Genomic DNA, 26078 nt, shown 5'->3' with positions numbered 1-26078 from the left:
TCAAGAAGCACCTGGACAGTGCTCTCAAACATGAGGTCTGATTTTCAGGTGATCCTCTGTTGAGCCAAGAGTTGGATTTGATGATCCTTCAGGGTCCCTTCCAACTTGGGATGTTCTATGATTCAGAGATCATCCAGTCCAACTGCCTGACCACTTCAGAGCTAACCAGAACATAAAGCATGTTATTAAGGGCATTATCCAAATGACTATTGAACACTGGCAAGCACGGAGCATCAGCCACCTCTCTAGGAAGCCTTTTCCAGTGTTAGACCATCATCACGGTAAATAATTTTTTCCTAATGTCCAGTCTGATTCTCCTCTGGTGCAACCTTGTACCATTCCCAAACATCCTTTTTTAAACCAGATTTCCTTTTTTGCCACTTTCTGGATGATTTCAAAGGCCCTAAAGCTCACTTAAGATCCAGAGCTGCACACGCTTTTTAAGGTTAGGCCACATCAGTACTAATTTTAGTGAAATAATCATTTCTTTTGACCAGCTGGCTGTGCCACGGTTAAGGTAAGTCAAAATCAGTTTGCCCTCTGGGCTGTCAGTGCCTGTTGCTGACTCATGTTGAGCCTGCTGTCAACCAACACCACCTGATTGCTCTTCAAAAGGCTGCTCTCCACCCACTCATCTCCCAGTCTGTACCTGTGCTCAGCATTACAGAATAGAATGAACTGAAAAAGAAATTAATCCAGCTTGCTTGCTCCGTTTTTCTCCCAGTAGCTGTTAAGAACTGACAGTTCTTAAAGGGAATAGGGAGCAGTGAACAATGCCAGAAGACTACCTTAAAGAAATAAGAAAAAAGGGGTCCAATAATTACACAGAAGCCCAGCTAAATAACAGGCTAAATCATGTTTACGCTCAAAAACATACATTTCTTTTCCATGGTCTTCTTACCCTAGCTTCTCCTTTTGTTAGCCTAGCTGGCTGGACTTGTTGGGCCACATGAAAGCTGGTCAGACTGAATTTGAGGTAAATGTAAATATCTGGCATTTTAGAAAGAGAAACTGGAACCCCTGTCTACTTACTTCTAATGTCCTACATTTAGGAAATTTTTCCACTTGTATATCCAACAGGTTTACCATCTATTGCTTATCTTGGCCTCTACCATAAGACAAACAGAGGATCAAGAGACTTCCTCTAATTTATCTCTTCAGTGAAATATGAGGGGAACAAACCCAAATCCTAGACTAGAAAATAACTATCATTTTGTACCCTTTCTGCTCAAAAATATAATTGTTTGCTTGCTTTTGTGGGTTCTTTTCCTTTTCTCTCTAACAGGTTTGATGATATCACAAATTTGCTTGCATATCAGGAAGGCAATATGGATTCCCACACAGAACCAACAGCAACATTTTAGATTTTAGCTACTTGACAACACTCAAGAAAAACCTCCCACCAGAAGCTATTACCATGAACACAAATTACTTTTCCTTCACTAAAACATACGACAGCAGCACTCTCTCCACATCCTATTATTATCGACATAAAATTAAATATTTTTAAAAAACATTCCTCAAGCAATTTCATGAACAGAAATGGTTTCTTATCTGCTCTAACATATTTCCTTAACTTATTTAATTTATTGAACAGGTATATATTCACTAATAATCTCATTTAAATTTTTAAAAAGCTAGAGTTCAGAATCAACTCTCTACTTTTAAATACAGTACAATATAATTAAGAGAACATACGCACCTCTATGAATTCTAACAATTACAAGGCTTTCCTCCAGTGCTTGCCAATTTTCTGTCTACCTTTTCACCAGTGCTATGGCAACATGGGAAATCTTGATGCTCAAATCCAAAGATTCCATGGTGTCTTCTGCAGGTGTTACTTGGTGGGGGTGGGGAGGGGGGCTGAGTATTTCTATTTTTCTGGGGGGGATATGTTTGTTTGAGGGAGGAGGGTTTAATTTGGTTTTCATTCAATGTTTCTAGACTTTAATCCAAACAACTTGGCTCCCTTCCGGCAATATATTTTTCTGAGCAAAAAGAGTAAAACTGTTTTTTTTCTTTTTACTCCACAGATTTAAGAATACTGGGGATTTCTGCATGCAAATTTCTCCTATTTCCAACTCTAATTGATATACTCTGCAGGGATCTTAAGAAATAATTATTTTCCTGTGGAGAATTTTTTAATGATATAGCGTAATATGATTTACTGTGAAAATGCAGAAGCCTTACTCTGCTGTTCTTACTTTGGTAAAATACCAATTGCATTCACAGGGAATGATCCTTATCTGAGAAAGCAGCAAATGCTGCACAATGAACATACCATTAATAGTAATACAATATTTTCACATGCAAACAGCATTCTCCATTTAGATAAACTTAAAATCATCAACTAATTCATCACTGAAACGAATTTAAAAGGTTATTAAAAGTAAAAAAAAAAAAAAAAAAAGAGGGGGGGAAAAAACAAAAACAACAACAAAAAAGACAATATACACCACACCAAAGGGAAAACAGAGCAAAAGAAAAACAATCAATTTCAATTTTACTACAGAAAATTAAATTCTAGCAATTTAAATGGCCACAAGAAAAAAGTAATCCTCTAGTCAAAATTAGCTTTTAGGAGTTTCTGCTACCACATGTGATACTGATAATTTTAAGTTTACAAAAAAAAAAGAAGGCTACAACTGGATGCATAATAACATATTGTAAAGGTCCACTCGTACCCTTGGGATAAATAAAGCAGCTGGAAGAAGCTGTTAGGAAATTCTTCTTACAAGCTAATAATACTACAAAAACAGTAGCATATAAAAGCAAATAAGCCATTTTATACAGCGATGTATAAAAACACTGAAATGCTACAAACTTATGAAAACAGATATTCAAACAAACGATTCCTTTCAGGAAGTGTAGTGATAGGGTAAGGGGTAATTACCTTGAGGAAGGTAAGTTTAGATTAGACCTAAGTAAGCAATTCTATACTGAGAGAGCAATGAGGCACTGGAACAGGTTGCTCAGAAAAGTTGTGGAAGTGGGAATGTTCAAGGCCAGGCTGGATGGGACTTTGGGCAACCTCAGCCAGTGGGAGGTATCCCTGTCCATAGCATGGGCGGTTAGAACTGGATGGTCCTTAAGGTCCCTTCAAACCCAAACTTTTCTATGATTCATTGATAAGACAAAACACTTCCAGAGTATCACACTTACGTAAGTAAATTCCTTTTTCTCATGTCTTGTCTTTTACTCAGTGGGTATAAAACAGACTCTTCAAGCTTGTAATTGAGCATGCTGTTAATATTTGTTCTTCACCTTCTACTTCAACTATATTTAGCATTCAGGTACACAAAAAGAAAAGAACATTTTGGCCACCATGTGAACTGTAGTGTTCTTCAAAGAACTAATGATCTTGAAATTATGTTGCCTCAAGGCTGAAACGACTCATGTCAGATTCACACCAATAATCTGTGCTCTAAACAGAATTGTGTAACTGCAGAAGTTTTACATGTCTGTAATTCTGAACATGAGAAGCACAGAATGAATACACTTTCTGTAAGTTAAGCACCAACAAAGTATCTGCAGCTGTGCTAATTCTTATTCATCTGCTTTAGACAAAAACTCAAGATTTTGGTTAGTGATAATCAGAATTAATACCAGAACGTTTCCATGCACACAAAATAAAGCAAGCTGTAATAACATTTCAAGTTCAGTCAGAATATTTATACTGTATTTATACTGTGCTTTGTATAAGTAAAGACACTCCCAATTTGCCTACCATGGTAGGCTATTCATTCAGTCAGGTTTAATTTCTGAAGAAAAAAAAACAACAGCATGTTTCTTAAATGGCAATTTCTACAATTCCTTAAGAGTCCCAATCAATAGGCTACTCACAATTCCTGTGTTAACCACTAAGAAATAACAGAAGGATAAACTAAGTACATGCCCTTCATTTGTTATTCAGTTTTCATTTAACTACACTAACCACTATGAGAATTGAATGTGAATGTTAGACTGAAGCAGCATAACTAAACATCTATGTTGTGTAACAAAACACTGTGCACACTCAGTGCACTGTAATGGGAATTAATTGAAAAAGTCATACCTGTGGGCACAAAGTCTCTAGGTGATTAGCTGCCATTTGGACAATTTTCATTCCGTCTTCATTTGTTGACAACGAACAAGCAAGATTAGCAACCTTAAATAAACAAACAGTTTTATAAGTAGGTATTCATCCCCATGCTATCAAACTTAGCAAAGTCATCTCTGCAAGGAAGACTTCACTACTCGGAGAAATCAATTTGTCCAAGAACATATCTGAACAAGAGAACTGAGGAGAAAGAAAAGGAGTGGTGGAAAGGGTGGGACGGTAACAATGACCTCTCACCAGTTCAATTCATTATACCTGCAGTATAATGTTCATGTAAATTCAGGGAATTTCAAATTAGGACCCTATGGCTTCTTAAATCCCCTGTGTTTGTTTTGTTACTTGTCAGAGCCTTTCACATATACACAGATTTTTTAAAAAACCTACTTATTTTTAAGTCTTCAAGATCCAGCATCACTCTTACGTTAATGTAGTTCAAAAACTGCTTGAGAAATACTCCTCTGTAGTGCTGCAGCTAACAACACTGATACAAAACAAATAGGCATCCTTAATCTGTAATTATTCACAAGTCAGGAAATGAACCGCATGGCCCAGGTGCTGAACAGTAAAAACAGATCTTCATTTATCAACATTTTAATAGACTTTCCAACAAAGAATAATTTAATAACGTTCTGTTATCAGAATTTTCAATTCATTTAATTGATATAAATAATTACAAAGAATTTGTTAGTCCAAGGACAAGTAAATTACTCTTCCTTTCCAAAATTCTGAATAGAATGAGGGCTAGAATGCATGGCCTTCCACGCACAGCTGTGTCTTAGAAATAATTTATAAACCTTTTTCTGTTATTCCAACAATTCATTGGTTTCCCACTTGAGTAATATAAAAAGTTTTAGGATTAAAGAAAGTCAGTTTTCATAGTTGCAATGAAACTGTACTCTTACCTTAGACAACTGCATTAGTATTTTTTAAATACAATACAATATTTGAGAAAAACTGTTTTTATTCTCAGTCTTCTCCTCATTAATTTCAGTGTTATGTATTCACAAATAATGGTCTAATTCAATATTCCAAAAGTGCAAGCAGCAAGCGAAGGATACAAGCATTAGAAACTTACAATAAGCCATTTTATGACTAAAACAAGCATAACACTATGTTGTTTACAATGGAAGTCTTTTTTAAAAAAAATCAGAAGTTGTTAAAAAAGTAATAGGTCTAGAAATACATACCGTATTGCCATTTCAACAGTGAATTTACCTCCCTGCCTTCCATTTTACTTGACATTAGGAAATCTTTCACTACCATTAATCTAATCAGATAGAATTTTCATCTACCTATGATGTTATCAGCCAACATTATAAAACACGAAGCATTACTTTCAGAGCAGCCCTCACATATACCTTATGTGTAAGTAAAAGAATCCTCTGTCATCTTCAGTAGCTGATTAAATTAACAGCTATTCCACCTAAAAGACAATCCAGATAACAGTAAATAATTAGCATGGTCTCAACCATAAGTACGCTAACTCTTAAGTCATTTCCCTCACTATGTCCTGAAGAGATCTCTTTGGTACTACAAACCAAAACATAAAATCACGTTGATTAGTTATACGAGGCCTGCTCCAAAAGTAAGGCTTCCTATTTTGTCATGTTGGCCCATGATGTCAGAGGCAGATGATGTTGTTACTGCTGTTACAATAGTAGAGGTTGAACCTTCCTGACAGTATTCCATCTCATGTTGTTGCAGTCTGACAGATGGCAGCAGAGGGGCAGTCTGTCAAAATGGTGTCCAACACAGAAGTGCAGATGAAACAGAAGTGCGTAAATTCATTCCTCCACACAGAAAAAAATGTCACCCGCTGACATACACTGAAACTTGCTGAACGGGGATGCGAGAAAAAACAGTGGATGTGAGCACAGTGAGGCAGTGGGTGGTGTGTTTCAGCATTGGCGACATCGACAGCGTGTCACCTCCACTGATGCAGATATTTATGAGTACAGCACACAGACTCTTGTTCATTGCCAGTCATAATGCCAAATGGTGACAACATTGAGAAATAGGTGATTGTAGCTGAGAATTTTCTCTATCAAACAGTGTTACTGTGCTCTTTGTATCTTTTGTAGTTTCTCTAGAAATAAACAGAAGGCTTTACTTTCAGAGCAACCTACATACTTAGCTGTTTATCATCTGCTGCCAGAGTTTCTGCTTAATTTTTGTATTCCTTATAAAATGCTTCAGGATACCTCCATTTAGAAGTCACACTACTAGTTTATTTTTTATTTTAGTTGCTACTGTTGCAAAAACTATACTCAAAATATAATATGCATTTTGTTGCTATTCCTGCCTCTTTTCACTTTTTACCTCCTACTCTTCCAGAAACATCCCTGACACTGCTAGTTTAACTATTCTGACACATCATGCGTCTACAAGCCTGTTTACCCATCTTCTGGTTCCTTCTGCATTTCTCTTTTATAAGCCTCCATGTCTTCCTTCTTCTGCTGAAGTGAATTACGCGTTATGCCATTAATGCCATAATCACTACCAATTTAACAAAATTAGCTCTACACTGCACACTGGAGACTAACCACTTCCCCTGTTCAACTGCAACCAACTACCTTGTTAACATGAAAAAACTCTTCAGAGCATTATGCAACAAAGTGCTTCCTCTAACATTATTTATCAGGCATGCTAAAGATTTTATTTCAGTAATTAATTAATGAAAGGATATTTGAATACCAATGGACTAGACTGCTGCCTATTTTCAACTAACATAAACCAGCAGTCTGTTTACTACAAGTTCTACATGCTCAGGTAAGTTTCATCTCAAACACAGTCATTTAGAAAACTGCTTTGATAAACTGGGTCACATGCACAACAAAAAAATACATAAAATTAAAAATAGCCCATTGAAGCAAAGATGACACGTGAAAGCGAGAGCACTACACAATAAACATTTCAGAAATAATTTACTTTTATCTAAGTGTCAGGCTTAATGCAGAACCCCATTTAACTTTCTCTCACTGGTTTTGGTAAAACTAAAGACACTAAAGTGCTAAAGAACTAGGTTAAAGATTCCCTCTCCAGATCTCAGCATGGAGAACTATTTTACAGTATTATTTTAATAAATCGAAACATACTCAGCATCTCAGAATGCAGCTCCATGCTTTACCAGTTATGGGACCGGCAACTCCAGGTGGACTGTTCAGCTGACTACAATATTATCCAGCTTCAACAATACAGTAGTCAATATTAAAGCATGATGAAGACACCGAACAGGTTATAAGTAGAAAATTCATAGAAACATAACGTGGTATTAAGTGTAACTGACAGCAATTGGAAAACAAAATTGCCCTACACTACTCTGAAATTTACCATAAAAGAGATTCATACATTACTGTAGCTGAACCTGTGCAGAACACACAAGACCAAAAATATTTGGGTGGGTGCATATCCAGGGCCACAGACACCACTAAACCAGCATCCAAAGCTTTAGACAGTAACTGGTTAGTGAAGTTGCAAATCTTGACAGCATTGAACAGCATCTATTTACCTACTGGAAGGCTCCACTTACCATTTATTTACAAATAAAGCATTTCACACCTTCATGGAAGACTCGGACTCAACACATCTGCCCTCATCACAGTCAGTTACACAAAATAGATACATTCTAGTATAAGAAACTGGAAACTGTCCTCTCCCTGAACAGCTATTCCACCTACAAATATCTACAGTGACTTGGATCAAAACAGCCTCCATTTCAGATCTGAATCAGCAAAGAAAGAGATTAAATGGCAAATTTTGCCTTGTTCAACCTCATTAGGTTCACATAGCTCGCTTCTCAAGCTTTACCAGGTCCTTTAGGATGGCATCCCTCCCTTCTGTTTTGTCAACTGCACCACTCAGCTTACTGCCATCAGCAAACTTGCTGAGGATACATTCAATCTCACTGTCTATGTCATTGCAAAAGATGTTGAAGCACACTGGTCTCAAGACAGATATCTAGGGTACACCACTCATCACTGGCCTCCACACGGTCCTAGACCCATTAACAACAACCCTCGGGATGTGACAATCCAACCAATTCTTTATGCATCAAATAGTACACTCTACAAATCCACGTCTCTCCAACTGAGAGATAAGCATGTGGTGTGGGACCATGTCAAAGGCCTTGTAGATGACAACAGTTGCCTTTCCTTTGTCTACTGATGTCGTCACTTCAACCCCAGAGGGCTACCACATTGGTCAGGCACAAACTGCCCTTGGACAAGCTGTGCTGGCTGTCTAGGCTCACCTCTCCATATCCTACGTGCCCAGTTTCCAGGAGGATCTGCTCCATGGCCTGTCTAGGCACAGACGCGAGATTGACCTGCCTATAGTTCCCCTGGACATCCCATATGCCTCTCTTATGAACAAGAATGGTATTACCCTTTTCCCGGTCACTGGGGACTTCACCTGAGAGACACAACTTTTTGACTATGAGATATGGAGAATAGCTTGGCAATTGCATTAGCTAGTTCCCTCAGGACCCTGAGATGCACGTCATCCAGCCCCATAGACCTGTATATCTTCAGTCCCTTGAGGTAGTCTCTGACTTGCTGTACTTTTACAGTGAAAGGGATTTTGATCGCTTGATCTCTGCCTAGAGGTTCAAGGACATGAGAGGCATGGGAAGTATGACAGCCAGTGAAGACCAAGGCAAAGAACGAGTCGAATACCTCAGCCTATTCTGTGTCTGCTGAAACCAGTTCTCCCTTCTCATTTATCACAGGGGGTACATTGTCCTTGGCCTATCTATTCTGAGCAATGTACCAGTAGAATCCCTTCCTGCTACCTTTCACATCCCTCACCAAGTCCAGCTTCATCTCCACCTTGCTTTTCTTGATCTCATCTCCGCATGACTGGATGGCATCCCTGTATTCTTTCCAGTCCACACAGTCTTTCACTGCCTGTACACATCCTTTCTTACCCTCCATTTGACAAGCAGGTCCTTGTTCAGCCATGCCAGTTTCCTGCCCCTTCTGTTTGATTTCCTATGTCAGAAGATGGAGAGCTTGTCTTCTTAAGAAGGTGTCCTTGAAGACCTGCCAGCTCCACTCCATTTCTATGATCCTAAGGACAGTTTCCCAGGACATCCCACCCAAATACTAACTAAACAGATGAAAGTTCATTGTCCTGAATTTCCGAGTCCTGACTCTGTTCTTTGTAAGGCCCATGTTCCTCAAGATCATGAACTCAACCAGGGAACAGCTGCTACAGCGCAGACTGCCGCCAGTCTTAGCCACTTTAATGCTCTCCTCTGCACTGCTGAGTGTGAAGTCCAGTAACAGTTCACTTCTGGTTGGTCTGCCCAACATCTGCACCAGGAAGTGATCCTCAATGGATTCCAGGAATTTCCTGGATTGTCTGCAGCCATCTGCATTGCTTTACCAGCAGACATCTGGCTGATTTAAGTCCTCCATTAGGTTGCTAGTCTGCAAGTACCATGCCTCTTCAGCTACAGGAAGTCCTTGTCAACAAGCATGCCTAGATCAGGCAGTCTGTAGGAGACCTCAAGGCACCAGATGTCCTTTTATTGGTTTGGTCCCTAATTTTAACCCAGACACTCTCAAAGTAATTATGGTTATTTCTCAAGAGGCAGATGTTCACAATCTCTCAATTTCTTAACACAGAGGGCAACTCCCCTGTCCCTCCTTCTTCTTCCCGGAGGTAGGAGGGCTCTACAGAAGCATCTAGACAGGTTGGATTGCTGGGCTGAGGCCAGTGGGATTAAGTTCAACAAGACCAAGTGCTGGATCCTGCACTTTGGCCACAACAACTCCAGACAATTCTACAGGCTTGGAACAGAGTGGCTGGAAGACTGTGTAGAAGAAATGGACCAGGGAACGCTGGTCAATGTACAGCTGAACATGAGCCAGCAGTGTGCCCAGGTGGCTGAGAAATCCAATGCCATCCTGGCTTGTATCAGAAACAGTGTAGCTAGCAGGAGCAAGGAAGTGATCATCCATCTGTACTCATCCCTGGTGAGGCCACGCCTCAAATACTGTGTTCAGTTTTGGGCTCCTCACTACAAGAAAGACACTGAGGCCCTGGAGCGTGATCAGAGAAGGGTAATGAAGCCAGTGAGACATCTGGAGCAGAAGCCTTATGAGGAGTAGTAGAAGGAATTGGGATTGTTCAGCCTGAAGGAGAGGAGGCTCAGGGGTGACTTTATCACTCCCTGCAACTACCTGAAAAGGAAGCTGTGGTGAGGTGAGAGTTGGCCTCTTCTTCCAGCTGTTGTAACTTGCAACAGAACTAGAGGGAATGGACTCAAGTTGCGCCAGCAGAGATTCAGGTTGGACATTAGGAAATACTTCTCCAAGAAAACGGTCAGGTGCTGGAATGGGTGCTCAGGGAGGTGGATGGTTGGACTGGATGGTTTTAGAGGACTTTTCCAACCATGGTGATTCTGCAACTCCTTCTATCTCTTCTGAAAAGCTCGTAGCTCTCAATCATAGTACTCAAGTTGTGCAACTCATCCCACCAGTTGTGTGATAGCAATTAGGTCATAGTTTTCAAATTATGCCATGGCTTCCAGCTCCCCCTAGTTATTTCCCACACTGCGTGCATTGCTGTAGAGGATCTTCCGTGAGGCTACCAGCAGCATTAGCTTCCACAAGAAGCTCCTGAGATTCCTAAGAAAAGAATTTAATCCAATCTGAGGTTCTTCCTTGCTGCTTCCTAAAATGAGAGCGTTATTTGTCCCTCCTCTGTCACCTAGAAATACTTCCCCTTCTCCATCAAATCTAGTTTAAATTTCTGCTAATCAGTCCAGCCAGCTTGCTTCCTGGAATACTCTTGCCCCACCTGGTCAGTTATGCTCCATCTAACAACGTACCCAGTTTCTGTATACACAACCACACATCTTTGTAAAAAAGATTATGTCAAAAAAAAAAATTGAAAAAAAAAAGCTAAGAGCAAAACCACTAGTTCACAGCCCTGGAACTCTACAAACTACTCAACAGAAATTCACAGAGTCTAGAAATAGCGAAAGGAGTACTGTAACATACCAAATAATGGGATAAGATGGTAATTTCGCACTGACCTTGCTTAAGGCTTACACCAATAGGTTTAATGACCTCCTAGAATCACCCTACTTTCCTTCCTAGATATTTAATTAACCACATCAGTGCTACAAAATAAATACATAGAACTATTCAACCCTGTAAATCAACATACATGGTTAATAAGCTGGTAAACAATAGTGTCAGTAAAGGCAGTGTTTGCTAAATAATAATTAATTGTACAAATTGGCTCCTATAATTAAAATTCAAATTAAGACAGGGATTGCAATAACCTATGAAAAAGAAAACAGAAATGGTTCATACTGCATGACAGGTAGGATGTTACCTGAAACCTTAAGCATTATCATCGTCAATCCTGAAAAGCTCTCTCCCTTTAAATGAAAACAAAACGTTTTATAACAGAAGACCTTTCACCAATATCTACACAGAACTGTAGTCAGAAGTTTTCCTGCCCTCCAGAAACCAAGTCAAAAGAAGTTGCACAAACTTTTGCAAGATTAAGCTTGTGGCAATGTCTGAATTCTAGCAACATGGGACCTTTTCCTTGCTCTGGGAAGACATCTCCCATCTTAAAAAGAGGACAAAATTTACTGAAGAGAATAAACAGGTCAGTGCCTAGGGCTCCCAAACCAACAACTCATTCTACCTCGTACATACAAAAACATCAGATGAATTTGAGTAATTCTTTTCAAACACCTCATTCAGTAATAAGAAAATAACATTGCAGAACTTCACACAAGTTAAATCTTTTAATGTTCTTGTAATGTTTTTCTTTAAAGCTAGCTTTTCCCAACATTCCTATCAAAACAACTAATCACAGTCTTATCTTTGCAATTCCACTTCAGTCAGTTTACATAAATCTATGCTTCTGTCAAGTAGGTAATTGTAACAACACAGCAAAACTGATGTGTGCACCAGTGCCACAGACAGGCAGGAAACTAACTTTCACAGCAAAGGCTGGTTTCACGAATGAATGGATTTTTCAAAGGCCATTAAAGTTCAGCCACTGCTGCACCTTTGGCCAGCTGCAACACAATATTCCTACATTAAACATCTCTGCTGCTCTTCTCCAAGCACTGAGACACAATGCCAAGTCAGTGCTAAGTCATGTGGCATCCTCACAATACATTTAAAAACAGAAAAAACAACAGCAACAACAAACTTACATTCAGGTAACTTTTTGTTTTTACATTTTACAACTACCTGGATGACTCATTTTTTTTTTTTTCACTAAGCTTTCCAACAATTGCAATGCTGACAACTGCTGTTTCCTGGAACTGAAGGGAGAATAATTCAGAGAAACCTTTGTACAGAAAAGTAGCTTAATAATCGCCAGAAAGCAGTGATCAAGTCTTTCATACACCCTTGATCAAGGCAGGAAACAATCACAGAACTTAGGTGCATCAATTCTCTCTACCATAAACTAAAAACACAATTATTTTTTTACAGATTCAAAGGACATGATACAACTTAATATTTTCAGTATTATTTAAAGATCTTGATTCTTTTTCTGATTCCTCTGAGCAGGTATTGAAAAAATATACATATTCAGAGAAGGTATATACATATACCACTCTTTCAGTGAGCAGCTTTAAGGGTAAGTAGTAGCAATGAATGATTAAGTACAAATACTGAGTAAAATACCGCTCTAGTCCAGAGCATATATCTCTCATTTTCACTGGTGACAGGCCATTCACATGTGCTCCTAAAAGCTCGATGTTGTTCACATAAAGTACTTAATTCAAAAAATAAATCATTTTGAACAGGAACTGAAACCAATCATTTAGCAACCTAGAAAAAGAAGGTGTACCTCACATTGCTTTATTTTGTTGCTTCTTGAGCCAATTTCTCAGGCTGAAATTTTGAATTTTCTACTTCAGAAAACAAGGTCTTAAAAGGCAATGCCGTTAAGCTTAGCATTCACAAAAGGTTAAGTAGCACCTGTTGACATTGACAAGTGAAAAAAAAAAAAAGGATGAGGAAATTCAACTTCCAGAACACACAAACCCTTGTTTTGTAATCTATTCTAAAAGCTCAATCAAGAAACTTGCAACAAAAATATGCATCTATCTCACTTTGCTGTACAAGAACTCAGCCAATCACTGTCAGGCACCCCATCGTGCCATAAACTCAGCACAGAAGCAGAATCTTCCACAAGGATGGGAGTGCCAAGACAACACCATGGAGCCCTGCCACAAAGTAATGGCTACGAAGGCACTTGCTGGACTGCTGGAAGCAGTGGGAGGTTAAGGTGAACTCCCCAGTATCTCTTTCATTTAGTTCTTGGCAATACTACAAACAATCCTGCCCCTGATTTGTATTCTTTTGTCTCTTTTTGTTTTCCCCATGGAACAACTATCAGTTCTTCTGTACAGGCATGAAAGTCTTGAAGTTTGGATGTATGCTAAATCTATTCAAAAAACTTCACGTACTAAATTGAGACAAGATTTTAAATTGAATTTTAAAGCTGAGAACATGAAAAAGAAACTTTTTATGAAACAGACCGATTATATTTACTGTGGTTAGAAATTACTATTATATTATTAAGGCAATCCATAATTCACTCATAATGGAGTACAGGTATATAAGTATGTTAGATAACTAAGCTATATTTAAAGCAAAGTAAATGTTATACTGATCCAGAGGTAAAAATCTGATCTCCTCCACAGCACATATAAAATTACAGTACGTGTTTATCCATTCTCTATATTCTACATTTCGAGTCCTCTAAAAACACAAATTAATCCTCTCATTTCTATTTTTTCTTAATTCTCTCAGTTAACACATAAGTAACTCTTCTTGGGTGTATTAGTTTTCCTTCTCCCCTTAGTGCATGGTATCATGAGCTGTGTTCCCACAGCTACTATAAAAGCCATCTATAGACAGCAAATTACAAAAGCAGTGGAGCTGGAAGTAATTTAGCTACCGTTCATATAGAATAAATCTTGTACTAACAAATGTTTCTGTATCACATGAAGTCTTTCTGTCAATTCAGTTCAAATGTTTATAATATGGATTCCTTCACTGATTTGTATTAACACAGCACCTATTCTAGGAAACCAAAATTTACGTACAAAATCATTCAGGTTTCCAAACTGCAGATGAACTCTGGCATCCAGAAAAGAGCTTGTATTTATGTGCTTAATGGTGAGTACGCATACAATTCAAAGACTATGCTCTTAATAAATTCACTGAAAAAATCTCTTATTGAGCTTATATCTTCCTTACTGAATACCAGCCCTGAAAAAAGGCAAATGAATTCACTGTTACTCATTGCAAAGTGATGAACACATAAGAAACAGTCCTGACACAGATAGAAGTCCATCTAACAAAAGTTACACAGGTAAGTACTAAGCTTCAAAGGAAACAAATTTCTGAGCAAGGAAGCCTAGAATTATAACCTATAAATAATTCCTAAAAAAGGCTGATGGGGTACATGTTAATTTAGGTAAAACTTGAAATGGCACCATGAACTTTCCATCACAAAAATACGCAGAATACTGCCCATCCGCTCCCTTACCAGACTGGCTGAGTAGAAGCAAACTGATACTGTTTGATTGACAACAGTTCATTAAGAGAACATGACTAGATGATGCAATTCTGTCCTGAGTCTAGGAAGAAGGCTCCTGAGGTCTGGTAACAGCTGCGTGTGTTTTTCAGAAGGATAGCACTTCAGCAATTTGATGTGAATAGAACAGCTCAGCTGGAAGGGACCTTGAAAGATCATCTAAGTCCAACTGCCTGACCATTTCAGGGCTAACAAAAACTTAAGTAGATTAACAAGGGTATTACCCAACTATTTCTTGAACACTGACACACCATGGGGCATCAACCACTACACCAGGAGGCCCATTCCAGTATTCATTCATCCTCACAGGAAAGAAATTTTTCCTAACATTCAGTCTGAACCTCCTGTGATGCTCCTCTGTGCTGTCCCCATGTGTCCTGTCATCAGTGACTAGGGAGAAGGGACTGGCATCTCTTTCCACTGGTGCCCAGTATTTTAAATACTATTTTAGCACTTATTAAAAAGAAGTTCACAGTTATGACATTAAAATGTGAGCAATGCAAAATGACAGTTCATGTTACTGCATACTGTGTCTGCTTGGTTTCTTTTAAAAAGCTTTTCCAGACGAAGAACGTACAGAAAAAAAAACATCTAACAGTAGGCGTCTTTTGTCTTAGCCAAGTTGTCAACAACAAAAACATCCAGCATCTCTGTTGAACAACTATCACTTATCTTTCCTATGATGAGAAATTCTAATCCATGACATCCTATTCTTCTTCCTAATTTCCTTGTTTTCTTCTTTTTGAAAACAAGTTCAGCTACTATGCTTAATGTTACGTACACAGGCTTTTTGCATTTGCACCTTCAGAATTATTGTTACGGGCGATAGGCAATACAGAAGAGTTCTGTCAAAACTGAGATTTCCGGGGACACGCCATGGAATCACACTTACCACAAGTTCTAACTATTTGAGAAACTTCTGGTTTCTGAAGTAACCCAAGAAACAAACAAGTGCCAGGACACTTCTATTTCAGCTGTCTCTATGCCATTACCAAAAACATTAACCAGGTATGATGAGCTGGAATCCCTGTTGCATCAAGACTACTACCCCCTGGGAGCTTGCCTAACTTACAGTACACCCCACCTCAACAGCAAAAAATGTCAGCCATGTAGTACGGGGAATACACCCCTCAGACACAAAAGTCTGGTCTTCTGGATGTTTATCTTTTCTTCCTTTGCTTCACACTCACGCAATAAAAACTGTGATGAAGAGGATTGATAAAAACGTCACCATTTTTCACCTGAAGCTCAATCCGTAACAGGGAACTTGAGCATCATTTAATTAATTACATAAAGGTGCAAAAATTTTCATATTATGAATTCAGGACTTGCTGCAAGGTGCTGGAACTCTGCAAGGCCCAAAATATCAAGGTTCAAAGCCCTGAAATTGTCACATGGTTAAAAATGCAGGCTTTACTTTACGATAATTTATTTTTCTCCAAAATTTTCTCCATTCACCACTAAGAGCACATTAGCTCTCCATTAAGCATCCTTCTGTCTTCCAATTAACACTGGTAGGTTCCTTTCATCAAAACTGTAAATATTTTTGCATTTAAAGCATTTGTGCGTTTTTCCTGTACTGCCTGTTACTTCTGCAATAGCTCCCACATCCCTACAATTACCACTTCCATCTTCACAATACCCTTTTGCATGCTTTCTGCAAACAACCAACCAGAGCAACACTCAAAAATACCAAGCTTGTAGGTACAACAGTAAGGATGACCATGCTCTCCATTGCTGGCCATCACATAAACTTTTAGACCAGGTCAGTTTGTTAGAGGACCCTATTCAGCACAGTAACAAATTTTAGCTTACATAGGAAAGCAGAGGTTCAAGCCTAACTCTTGATACTGCTAGCATTAACTTCATGTTTTAGGTGTTAATTTTCATTTCTAAACAACTGGCAGAAAAAGGTACCTGTAAGTAGAGAGGGTAAAGTTTAGCCGTTTCACGTTTGTGGGCTTTTTTCATTTGCTTATGTAGACGAATTGTTTGCTACGCAGTCACAGATTTGCATAAAATGAGCATACAGTTAGCAGCTAAATTGCTAAAACAAATGAGATAAAATCTTGGGATTTAACAGAACCGAAGCAATGAAAAACCTACAAAAAAGAAACTCAGCCATCCTGTTCTCACTGATGAGTCATTAACTAACTCTGACCTGAACAAGCAGGCTACACACTGGTCGCCTGGAACTGAGCAAGTGGGACAAAAACAGGGGACTACTGAACGGGCATTCTGAATCTCACAGCTGAGAATGCATGTAAATCAGCAGAATGAAGATTGTTTTCATCTCCAAAACAAATAATTGTGTTAACTAGCTAAGTAAGATTCTGAAAAACATCAAGGAAGAATGGGATATGAAAAGTTCATTTACTATAGATAGATTGATTCTAGATATTAGTACGGCAATGTAAATCCTCTTCCCATCCATAAGTAAGAATCCGGCTCAGAAGTACTTTTCTTATTTACCAAAAAAAGGGAAAAAAAAAATCCATACTCCAGTTCTCTCTGCAGATTACACTCTACGACATAACCCTGCATCCACCTGTGGGGAGCTGCTGTGCGCTGTTATGCGTTCCATAAATTAAACAGTAATATGAAAATGAGGATGATGATATACTCAGCAATTTTGTACAGAAATACTCAACTACTCTGACACAGATGTAAGTTCAAGATGATACAATAGGAAGTTTATTCTCTATAACAGTAGAACAGTAACAAGTACTAGCAAAAAAAAAAAAAAAAAAGCATACCTCAGATTTTGTCTTATTCCTTGGGATGAAATTCCTTACCATTTAACAGCCTGAAAACTAAAAAAAAACTGCTGAGCAGCAGTCATTTTTCTTGTCTTCTGATTATGCTCTGAAAAAGAGCAATTAAAGATTCTGCTCTCTTTTGATATTCTCAACGTTAATGAAGATGCTCCAAGAATCTATCAGTGTGACTTCTGCAAATGCAGTCGTAGAGTTTTGCAATTAACAGAAGTAATTTTGTTTTTTAATAGCTAAGTAAAATCAATTCTAAAAAACATGTAATTAAACATAAAAATATTATCTTTATTTAGTGCTGAACAGTCTGGAACATTCAGCCACAGAAATGGGTGATTCCTAGCACGGAGAATACTTAATTCATACCGTCTCTGAAAGGGATGGAAATAGAAATCTTGCAGTTGTCAGTACTTCAATATGTAAAGCAAAAATCCATCAACGGATGTGGATTAATAAATCCCACTTTAGTTTAATCTACCTGCCACAGAGTTATGTGTTACTTTGGATGGCATTTTGTGGTTGCTGTTGGTTTTCAGTTTTCAGAATTCTGGTCATTTTTTCCCCACGATTGTTAGCTCTGAGTAGAAGAGAACTAACGTGAAGGAATGTAGTCCTTTCCTACCAGATGTTTAGAGGTTAAAGAAATAGCAAAAGGGCTTCTTGAAAGTTTGTTGTATGCTCCAATCAGGTAAGCACAAGAATTAGATTATTTTATTTAGTCAACTTCATTTAGTACTATGATGCGTTATCCTCAGAAACTAATTTCCTGGGCCAGTATAGTTAAAATTTACCATACAACAGAGTTAAAAACTACAAACAAGTTCAGACAGTGTGACAACTGAGAGATATGTTTCCCTGTTGTATTTGAAGAGAAATACTGAGTGTTTTTGCAGAAACTAGTGGCAGATGTAGAAAGCTTTTTCAAGAGGTAGCAGCTCTGTACTTTGCCTGAGAGAAAGGAAGCATTGTCATGTCATATCCTTTTTAATCTACTGTCAGTAGATATCTTTTGATTATCAAATACTATGATTTCAACTCTCCTGGGTTTTGCAAGCATTTTGATTAATACGTTTAGGTTGTGAATATGCATATACATAATAAGGCTTAAATAAATAAACAACTCAATTAAATAAATAAACAACTCAATTTTTTTCATAGAAATTGTACCAATTAGCAGGTTTCTATGTAGATGAAATTAATTCAGATAAACCTTACATGGACGTTCTTTACCAAGTTGAATGTTGATTTTCAGTTAGATGAATGAATTTACCTTTATTCCAGTCTCTATCACTCACCCATGTTAAAGACCCATTTTTCTGCCCTTCTTCTACAGTCCATCTACCTGAACTTTTTTTCCCAGGATGAGGGATCCAAGTAAGGGGCCGCAGACCTAACTAAGCAAGACGCGCCAGGACCAAAACTATAAGCAAAGCTCTCCCAACACATTTTAGATATCAATCACCTCTTTTTAAAAAGGTAATTTTAGAAGTAGCTCAAGTAATCAGAGCCAATAATTTATTTTAGTCTTTTATTTTTTTCAGTCTTCATTTTTAGTCTTTTATTTTTACTTGAAAATAAATATTATCAAGTTAGTTAATTAAGAAAATTAAATATTTTTAATACTTTTCATATTCTCTTTTTGCATTTTTTTTTCATAAAGTAACTATATGATTCTTTGAGGGTGACAGAGCAGTGGAACAGGCTGCCCAGAGAGGCTTTGGACCCTCCTTCTCCAGAGATACTTAAAACCTCCCTGGACACTTTCCCGCTCAACGTGCTGTAGGCAACTTGTGTTAAAAGGGAATGTGGACCACAGAACATCTCCAGAAGTTCTTTCCAACCTCCATGACTCTGACAGCTGGGGAGGGACTTTTATTTTATTTTTTTAAAGGGCATGTAGTAACAGGACAGGAAATGGTTTAAACTCGAAGAGGGAAGATTTAGACTAGATATCAGGAGGAAATCCTCTACTGTGAGGGTGGTGAGATGCTGTAACAGGTTGCCCAGTGAGATTGTTAATGTCCCCTCACGGGAAGCATTTAAGGCCACGCTGGATGAGGCTGTGATCAACCCGGTCTAGAGGGATGTGTCCCTGCCTGTAGTAGGGGGTTGGAAGTAGATGATCTTAAAGGTCCGTTTCCAATCCAAACCATTCTATTATTCTTATGGTTTGTTATGATGCAATACTGTAACTTCAGCTACAACATTTCTAAATTTCTCTGTATGTATTTTTAGAACTCAAGAATGTTTCTCCTTTAGGTCTTTTAACATCATTTAGAAAGATCTTCAATACATGTGCTGGATTTCTTGCATTAAAAATCTTTACATCAAATGACAATGGTGGGTTTAAAAAAAAAACATGCAAGGCATAATGTGTACGTGTATCTGCTGTTGTATTTCACTATATTAAAATATCTATGCACTTACACGTATGTGCTACCTCTTACTGTCAATTAACAGCAATAGAATTCACCTTAGAAATCCTAGTTTGTGGAAACCAGTATTTCTTGTCTAATTAACAATGGAACACAGTCTAGACTGAAAAATAAAGAAAAATCAACAGCAATAATTAGGCAGTAGGCAAAACCCTAAAGTTTATGTATCAGAGTACTACATCTGACTTCTGTATTAACAGATCAGGCTACAAAGAATACGATACATTTGTGTACTGAGCAAAAAGAGATGAGGAACACTAAGTTCACTTCATCATTGCCTCCACTTCTATTAAATCCCTCAGCCTCAGACTGATATAGCTGACCTTTAACCACAGCAGCAGGAAATTTGCATCTGTGCCAAGAGAAAAGATAATCAGAGGATTCCTTCCCGCTCCCATCAAATTTCTTTTTTAATCTCAAGTTCACCCAGCCTATCACTCCACCTCTCAGAAATCATTACATCTCTTTGATAGAGCAACTCAGCAGAACAGCCTGTCAGCTTCGCCAAACAAGAAATTTCCAGATACAGAAAATCTGTTTTTCAGCTTGTGTAGACAGGAAATTTCAGTCTTCCATTTTACCTATCTTTTATTCACTATCACATATTTGATCATAAATCACTATCACATACTTGATCACAGCATAAACTGTTCTCATCTCCAAGAGAAGTAAAACACAAGCTAGAATACAATCCTCACTAACAGCAGGCATATCTTACAAGGCATGATAAGGAAAGTACAACCAAGTCCCCTAAAGCTTCTTATGATAATTTTGATAATCTAACTATTGGTTTTTTTCTGATTCATTACAGAGCAAGTTATAAAAAATTCTAACGGACAAGTAACATTGAAAAGTGTTTCCATATAATCAAGTACCACCTTGAAAAGTGCCATTTCATAATAACACTTTAAATGAAAAGGCATTTCAAACCAAAACCTAAATGCATGAAATCTCAAAACACTTAATTTTCATTTTTTAGAAATATCTGTACCAAAATTAACGCATTACATTAAGGAATTAGTACTAAAAACAATAATTTTCTAACAAGAATTTACTTTGGGGAATGTATTTTAAGGAATATTCACAAAGATAGAGATTCAGACACACTGATACAGTATGTGCAGGATTAAGGTAGAGTAGCCAGAATAACCTCCATTTGAAGAATGTATAATGTAACCTTTGATACTCATGAAAATACTTCAGCTACTGATCCTTCATATTCAATATCCATTTCACACATGGAAAGAGTTCAGTGTAATAACCCAGATGGGGTTTGTGTTTTGGCTGGTCGGTTTTTTCGTTTTGGTTTGGTTTTTTGGGGGGGGCTTTGCTTGTTTGGTTCTCTCTTTTTTTTTTTTAATCTATGTAATTAGGACTACTTTGTTTCCTCTATACCTTTGAAGGAACTATTTACATTCACAACCAAGAGATTCAGTTTTGAGGAATTACTGCTCAAACAGTGCAAAGAGGTAAGCTGAGGCATCTCAAATACCTTGCCACTGCCTGAGCTCTTCAAACACCAGCCCCATTCATGAACCACCAGCTAATATTCCTGCTAGGTGTAGTTAAGAGGACTGCTCTGAAAGTAATGCTTCTTGTTTTGTATTCCTGGCCCACGACAGCAGAGGATGATGATGGTGGGATGGCAGTAGAGATTGAACCTTCCCACCAACATCCTATTAGATCTTGTTGCCGTGTGACAGACGGCAGCAGAGGGGCAGTCTGACAGAATGGCGTCTGATATGGGAGTGCAGACGAAGCAAAGGCAAAAAAAATGGCACCCACTGACATTCATTGATGCTTGCTGAACATTCATGGAGACCGAACAGTGGATCTCATCACAGCAAGGCAGCGGATGGTGCTTTTCAGCAGCAGTGACAGTGACAGCTGGTGCAGATACTTATGATCATGGGATGCAGGCTTTTGTTCACTGCTAGCCAAAATGCCAAATGGTGACTACATTGAAAAGTAGCCTTTTGTAGCTGAGAATTCTCTCTATCAAACAGAGTTATTGTGCTCTTTGTTGTAGTTTCCACAGAAATAAAAAGGAGGCATTACTTTTGGAGAAACCCACATAACATCCCAAGTCTCCTAGCACTTTTTTTTTTTTTTAACAAAAGCTAGAACCTCTAGGCCAAAGAGTAGTTAATAAAATCAGCAGACAGATAACATAAGAAAACAAACGACAACATATCTTGAGAAGTTTCAATTCGCTGATTAAAATAGAAACCACAGAGCATCTCTCAATATTTAATGAAGTACTTCTAATTTCCATATCAAATTCCCTGCTGGGGAAACCTTTGCAAGAAAATGAACCTACAACCTCTAACTTGGTCTACTGTATTTATTCAGAGAACTGTCTCATAACCTACTATTCAAATTTCCTTGATGTTTCAAGAAATAGATGGGAAAAAATGCACTAAGACAACAAAGATATCAAATTCAAGACTGCTACACGTAGCACAAGAAAATGCAACATAACATTTACCTAAAAAAAAAAAAAAACACCTTGCAAGGTACAATTCATCTCACCTCACTTCAGCTATCTAGAAAATAGAAGCTGAAACTAATAATTTAGACTAAAGAAGGACAGGCACTTACAGAGATAAACCATCTTTGGGAAATCATTATCTTGGCTTAAGAGTAAGTTAGGGTAGATAAGGTTTTATACTGAAAAAAGACTAACACAATCAATCTCAGAACATCTGACTTTTTCTACTTAGAAAGAGGACAGACAAAACCAAATGAAAAAAGCAATACTGGTGGTTACTAATACAGAGGAAGGATTCTTATCATTTATTTTAATCTGAGTTGAGAAGTGAAGGCTTAAACTAGAAATAGCACAAAAACCAGTGGTTTGTTTTACTTCTTAAAATGAACTTACACCTCAATGCCACAACATAAAATTCACGACAATATCTATCACTGGCAGCAGTATTAAAATAAATTTCTGTGCACGTGGAGAGCTGAATATACAAATACACAGGTCTTGCTGGTCTGGATTCAAAAAATTACAAGTTTCTGCACGCAAATGAAAACGTTACGAGTAAAATCAATTTAGCAACAGCAATAATATTGAAAACTGACAGAATCATAGAAAGTGATAAAGTGTATTAACTACAAAGGGCTACTTAGACTAATAAAACTGTTGATTCATGGGCTCACTGATGATTTTGAAAATACATTGTGAATGCTGTGTTATATTATGCTTTCCTGTCTCTATTTTGAATTGATATAATCTAATTACTCATTGGTGCAACACTAGCATTATCACTTCAGCTAAACAATGTTATATGGAGCATGATCAGCTGGAACAGTAAACTTCTTTTTAAATTATTTACAGGAACTAGTCTCTAGACAATGTTTTTGTTTGGACAGAATTTCAGCTGACAGCGTATACATCTGATTTTACAACACACAAAGTGAATTGCAAGATCTACCTTTCCGTGACAAAGAAAAGCTTCTTACTTTTTGTCATAACTATATTTTACAGGAGCAATGCTAACATCAAGCAGAAACAGACAGACCTGTTAACATACACTCACAAACTGAAACACAGCCTCCATGAGGATGCCACGAAAGAGGTCGACTGTTAGCTGTACTACGTATTCAATAGTGAGATCCAGGCATGCAGATCCTGCTACTCCTCCAAGAACAGGATGTAGAGGAAACACATGGCCTTGGTAAAAAACCAAGCAGCAGAGTACAGAGTAACCAGCAAGTCACAGCTGATACAGATAGATTTAGCTTGTTTTTTTTTTTTCTTCCTCTCAACCTCAGGAACAAACCTAGAGGAAATTCAGCAAAAAAAGCTGTAAGCCAAAAATCTCACTTTTTTTTTAAAGCCACAGTATTCGGAGAAGAAAATAAAATAATTATATATGAAGATTTGCAAAAAGACATCAGGATACTGAATGACTAGATGGTAAAACAGAGGGGGACATTCCCTCTAGAGGATGTGAACAGTCATTTAGGGGAAAAAATACAGAGTATCTAGTATTAGTAGGGTGTGCTTGCAACCCACAGGGACAACTGTATCCTGGGCTGTTCTCCAAGGCAGAGAATAGGGATTGCCAAAGCAAAGAATAAGGACCTGAGCTGCTTTGTACGTATCACAGCTTACAAGTAACTTCGAGAGGTTTTATGTTCCATAAAGTGTATTTGCACCCAAAAAAAAGCTTTTCTTCTTAAAGTGCTTTGTATATAATAATATGGATGGCTGCCCTTCCACCACTGGCTTCTGCTGTATGATGTGGTGCCCACACCAGAACTCCTTATATATGACAACTACACATTGTTGTTAAAACTGCCTTCCTGTCAGTATTACAGTAGTCCGATATCTCATCTACCTTATTTATCAGTCTTCTCTTGTATTGTTCGTATGCATGTAATTCTTTGCAACTAATTTTACTTAGTTGCTAAGATTTTGAAGTGTTCTGCCTATAACTGTCATGCCCAATTGTTATTCTATAGCTGGAATATATATATATATATTCTATATACCGCTCACAGTCATGTCCTTTAGTAAGTCACGTAAATTATTCTCAAACACAGGAAAGCTGAAGCTCAATTCTGTAATGGTGTACATGACTATATTCCAGCTTTTTATTTCATAACCTGAGAACTATAGGAGGATTTGGTTGTTTTTTGTTTTTTTTTTTTTTTTTAAACAATGAAGGGAATAAATAATAAAGAAAGAAAACAGAGAGACAGAGAGAAAGAGAGAGAGAGAGAGGGAAGTGAGTACTCTCTGGCAAACATGCAAATAATATCTGCTATTTAAGAACTCTAATGAAATGCAGTGATGCATGAAAACTACATGGAATCTGGAAACAACGTACAGAGTTAGAACTTCAATTATATGACATCCAACTCAAAACTGCACAAACAGCATCACGTTATGAAATATATCCCTAGCAAAAGGCATGGCAGCCATCCCAAAGAGGACAAGCGATACTTATAATCAGAAGTTTTACCACAGAAAACTAAGTAAAGCGGTAAATGAAATGGATAATACAAGTACCAAAGACTTAAAAGCCCTTTATTTCCTTCCCATTTGTCTTGTCTTTCTTCCATGATCAAGCTCCCTGGTAACTCTTTTAACTGTATCTGATCTCTCTGGGCTATCAATTACCCATGGAACCACATTAAGTTGGAAAACAAGCTGCAGAAAATTAAGATTACTGACATCTCATTCTACCTACCGTGCTACTCGGCAAATTAAAGCAACAGTACAGCGCAATGTAACTTGCATTTAGAAAAAGAAGTATTTTCCATGTAACATCTTTTGAAATGCTAAAAACCAAAATATGCTCCCAGTTCACTACTTTAATGTATTTAACCGCTCCTTGATTTCTATTAATTGAATTGTGATCCCACTTTCAACAAGACAACTACCATATTCTTTTTCTTTGCTGACACGGTTTTAAGTGACTGGTTTTTTTTATCTGAAATCGGGTAAGTCTGTTTGTACATACGAGGTCCCTTAGTGAGCACTTGCTTAGCTATTAATACTTTTTTGGGTTTTTTTGTTTTACTTCTGGTAGGCTAGCAGCTGATGGATGCAGTGTGACTACTGTCTAACTAATGTGCTGGTGAGCTTAGCAGCTCACCAAAAAGCCGCTGAACATCAAACAAGCTCTTGAGAAATAAATTATTTTAAACCAATAAACGAATTTTCAAATTCATTGTTTCAGTTCCGGTAGATAACCAGAAGATAACTTCAATTGTACATACATTTTGAATAGCCATGTATGATGTAAACACCAGTAAAGAGAAGTTAGAACAACTAATCACACAACAGCACATGACACTGTGTGCAGTCTCTGTGAAAGCCAGTTACTGAAAAGATTTCATTAAGTATGCATTGTTCACTGTGGGCACTATATGAAGTTACGACATGAATACACACACATGCACACACACTGTGTATTTACATATACACTAAGATTCGCCTACTACATCTTAGAATGCTACAACATGAGCTACTACTCCCTAAAAATCACACATGTCATCAAGTTCTCAAAGAGTATCTCTGTGGAAATGCATACAATTATTTCTCAAAGCAGAATTCCCCTCCATCAAATTTCTATTCAATCAAAGAGTACAGAATTGTCAATACCACAAAACCCACTATCTTATGTACATAATGTACAAAAGTAGAGTATGCTTACTATGGCCTTA

At 37.7% G+C, this 26078-nt stretch overlaps 1 protein-coding gene across 10 annotated transcripts in view; it reads right to left on the bottom strand.

Moving 5' to 3' along the window:
• Window positions 1–26078, bottom strand: part of CTNNA3 (catenin alpha 3) — a 442665-nt gene that overhangs the window by 150866 nt on the left and 265721 nt on the right. For 7 of the 10 annotated variants that reach the window (XM_040702351.2, XM_040702353.2, NM_001199536.2 and 4 more), the window contains one exon: window positions 4055–4147. The exons of 1 other annotated variant lie outside the window; for it this stretch is intronic. In XM_040702351.2, the coding sequence (XP_040558285.1) occupies window positions 4055–4147 (93 nt within the window). Of the gene's footprint in view, window positions 1–4054; window positions 4148–5457; window positions 5523–26078 lie in introns of those variants that run through there. 2 more of the 10 variants (XM_040702357.2, XR_005860613.2) reach the window with 2 other exon arrangements.

This window comes from Gallus gallus, chromosome 6, assembly GCF_016699485.2.
Source record: "Gallus gallus isolate bGalGal1 chromosome 6, bGalGal1.mat.broiler.GRCg7b, whole genome shotgun sequence".
Lineage (NCBI taxonomy): Eukaryota > Metazoa > Chordata > Aves > Galliformes > Phasianidae > Gallus > Gallus gallus.
Note: the sequence above shows the minus strand (reverse complement) of the source record. Positions and strands in the feature narration are given on the sequence as shown.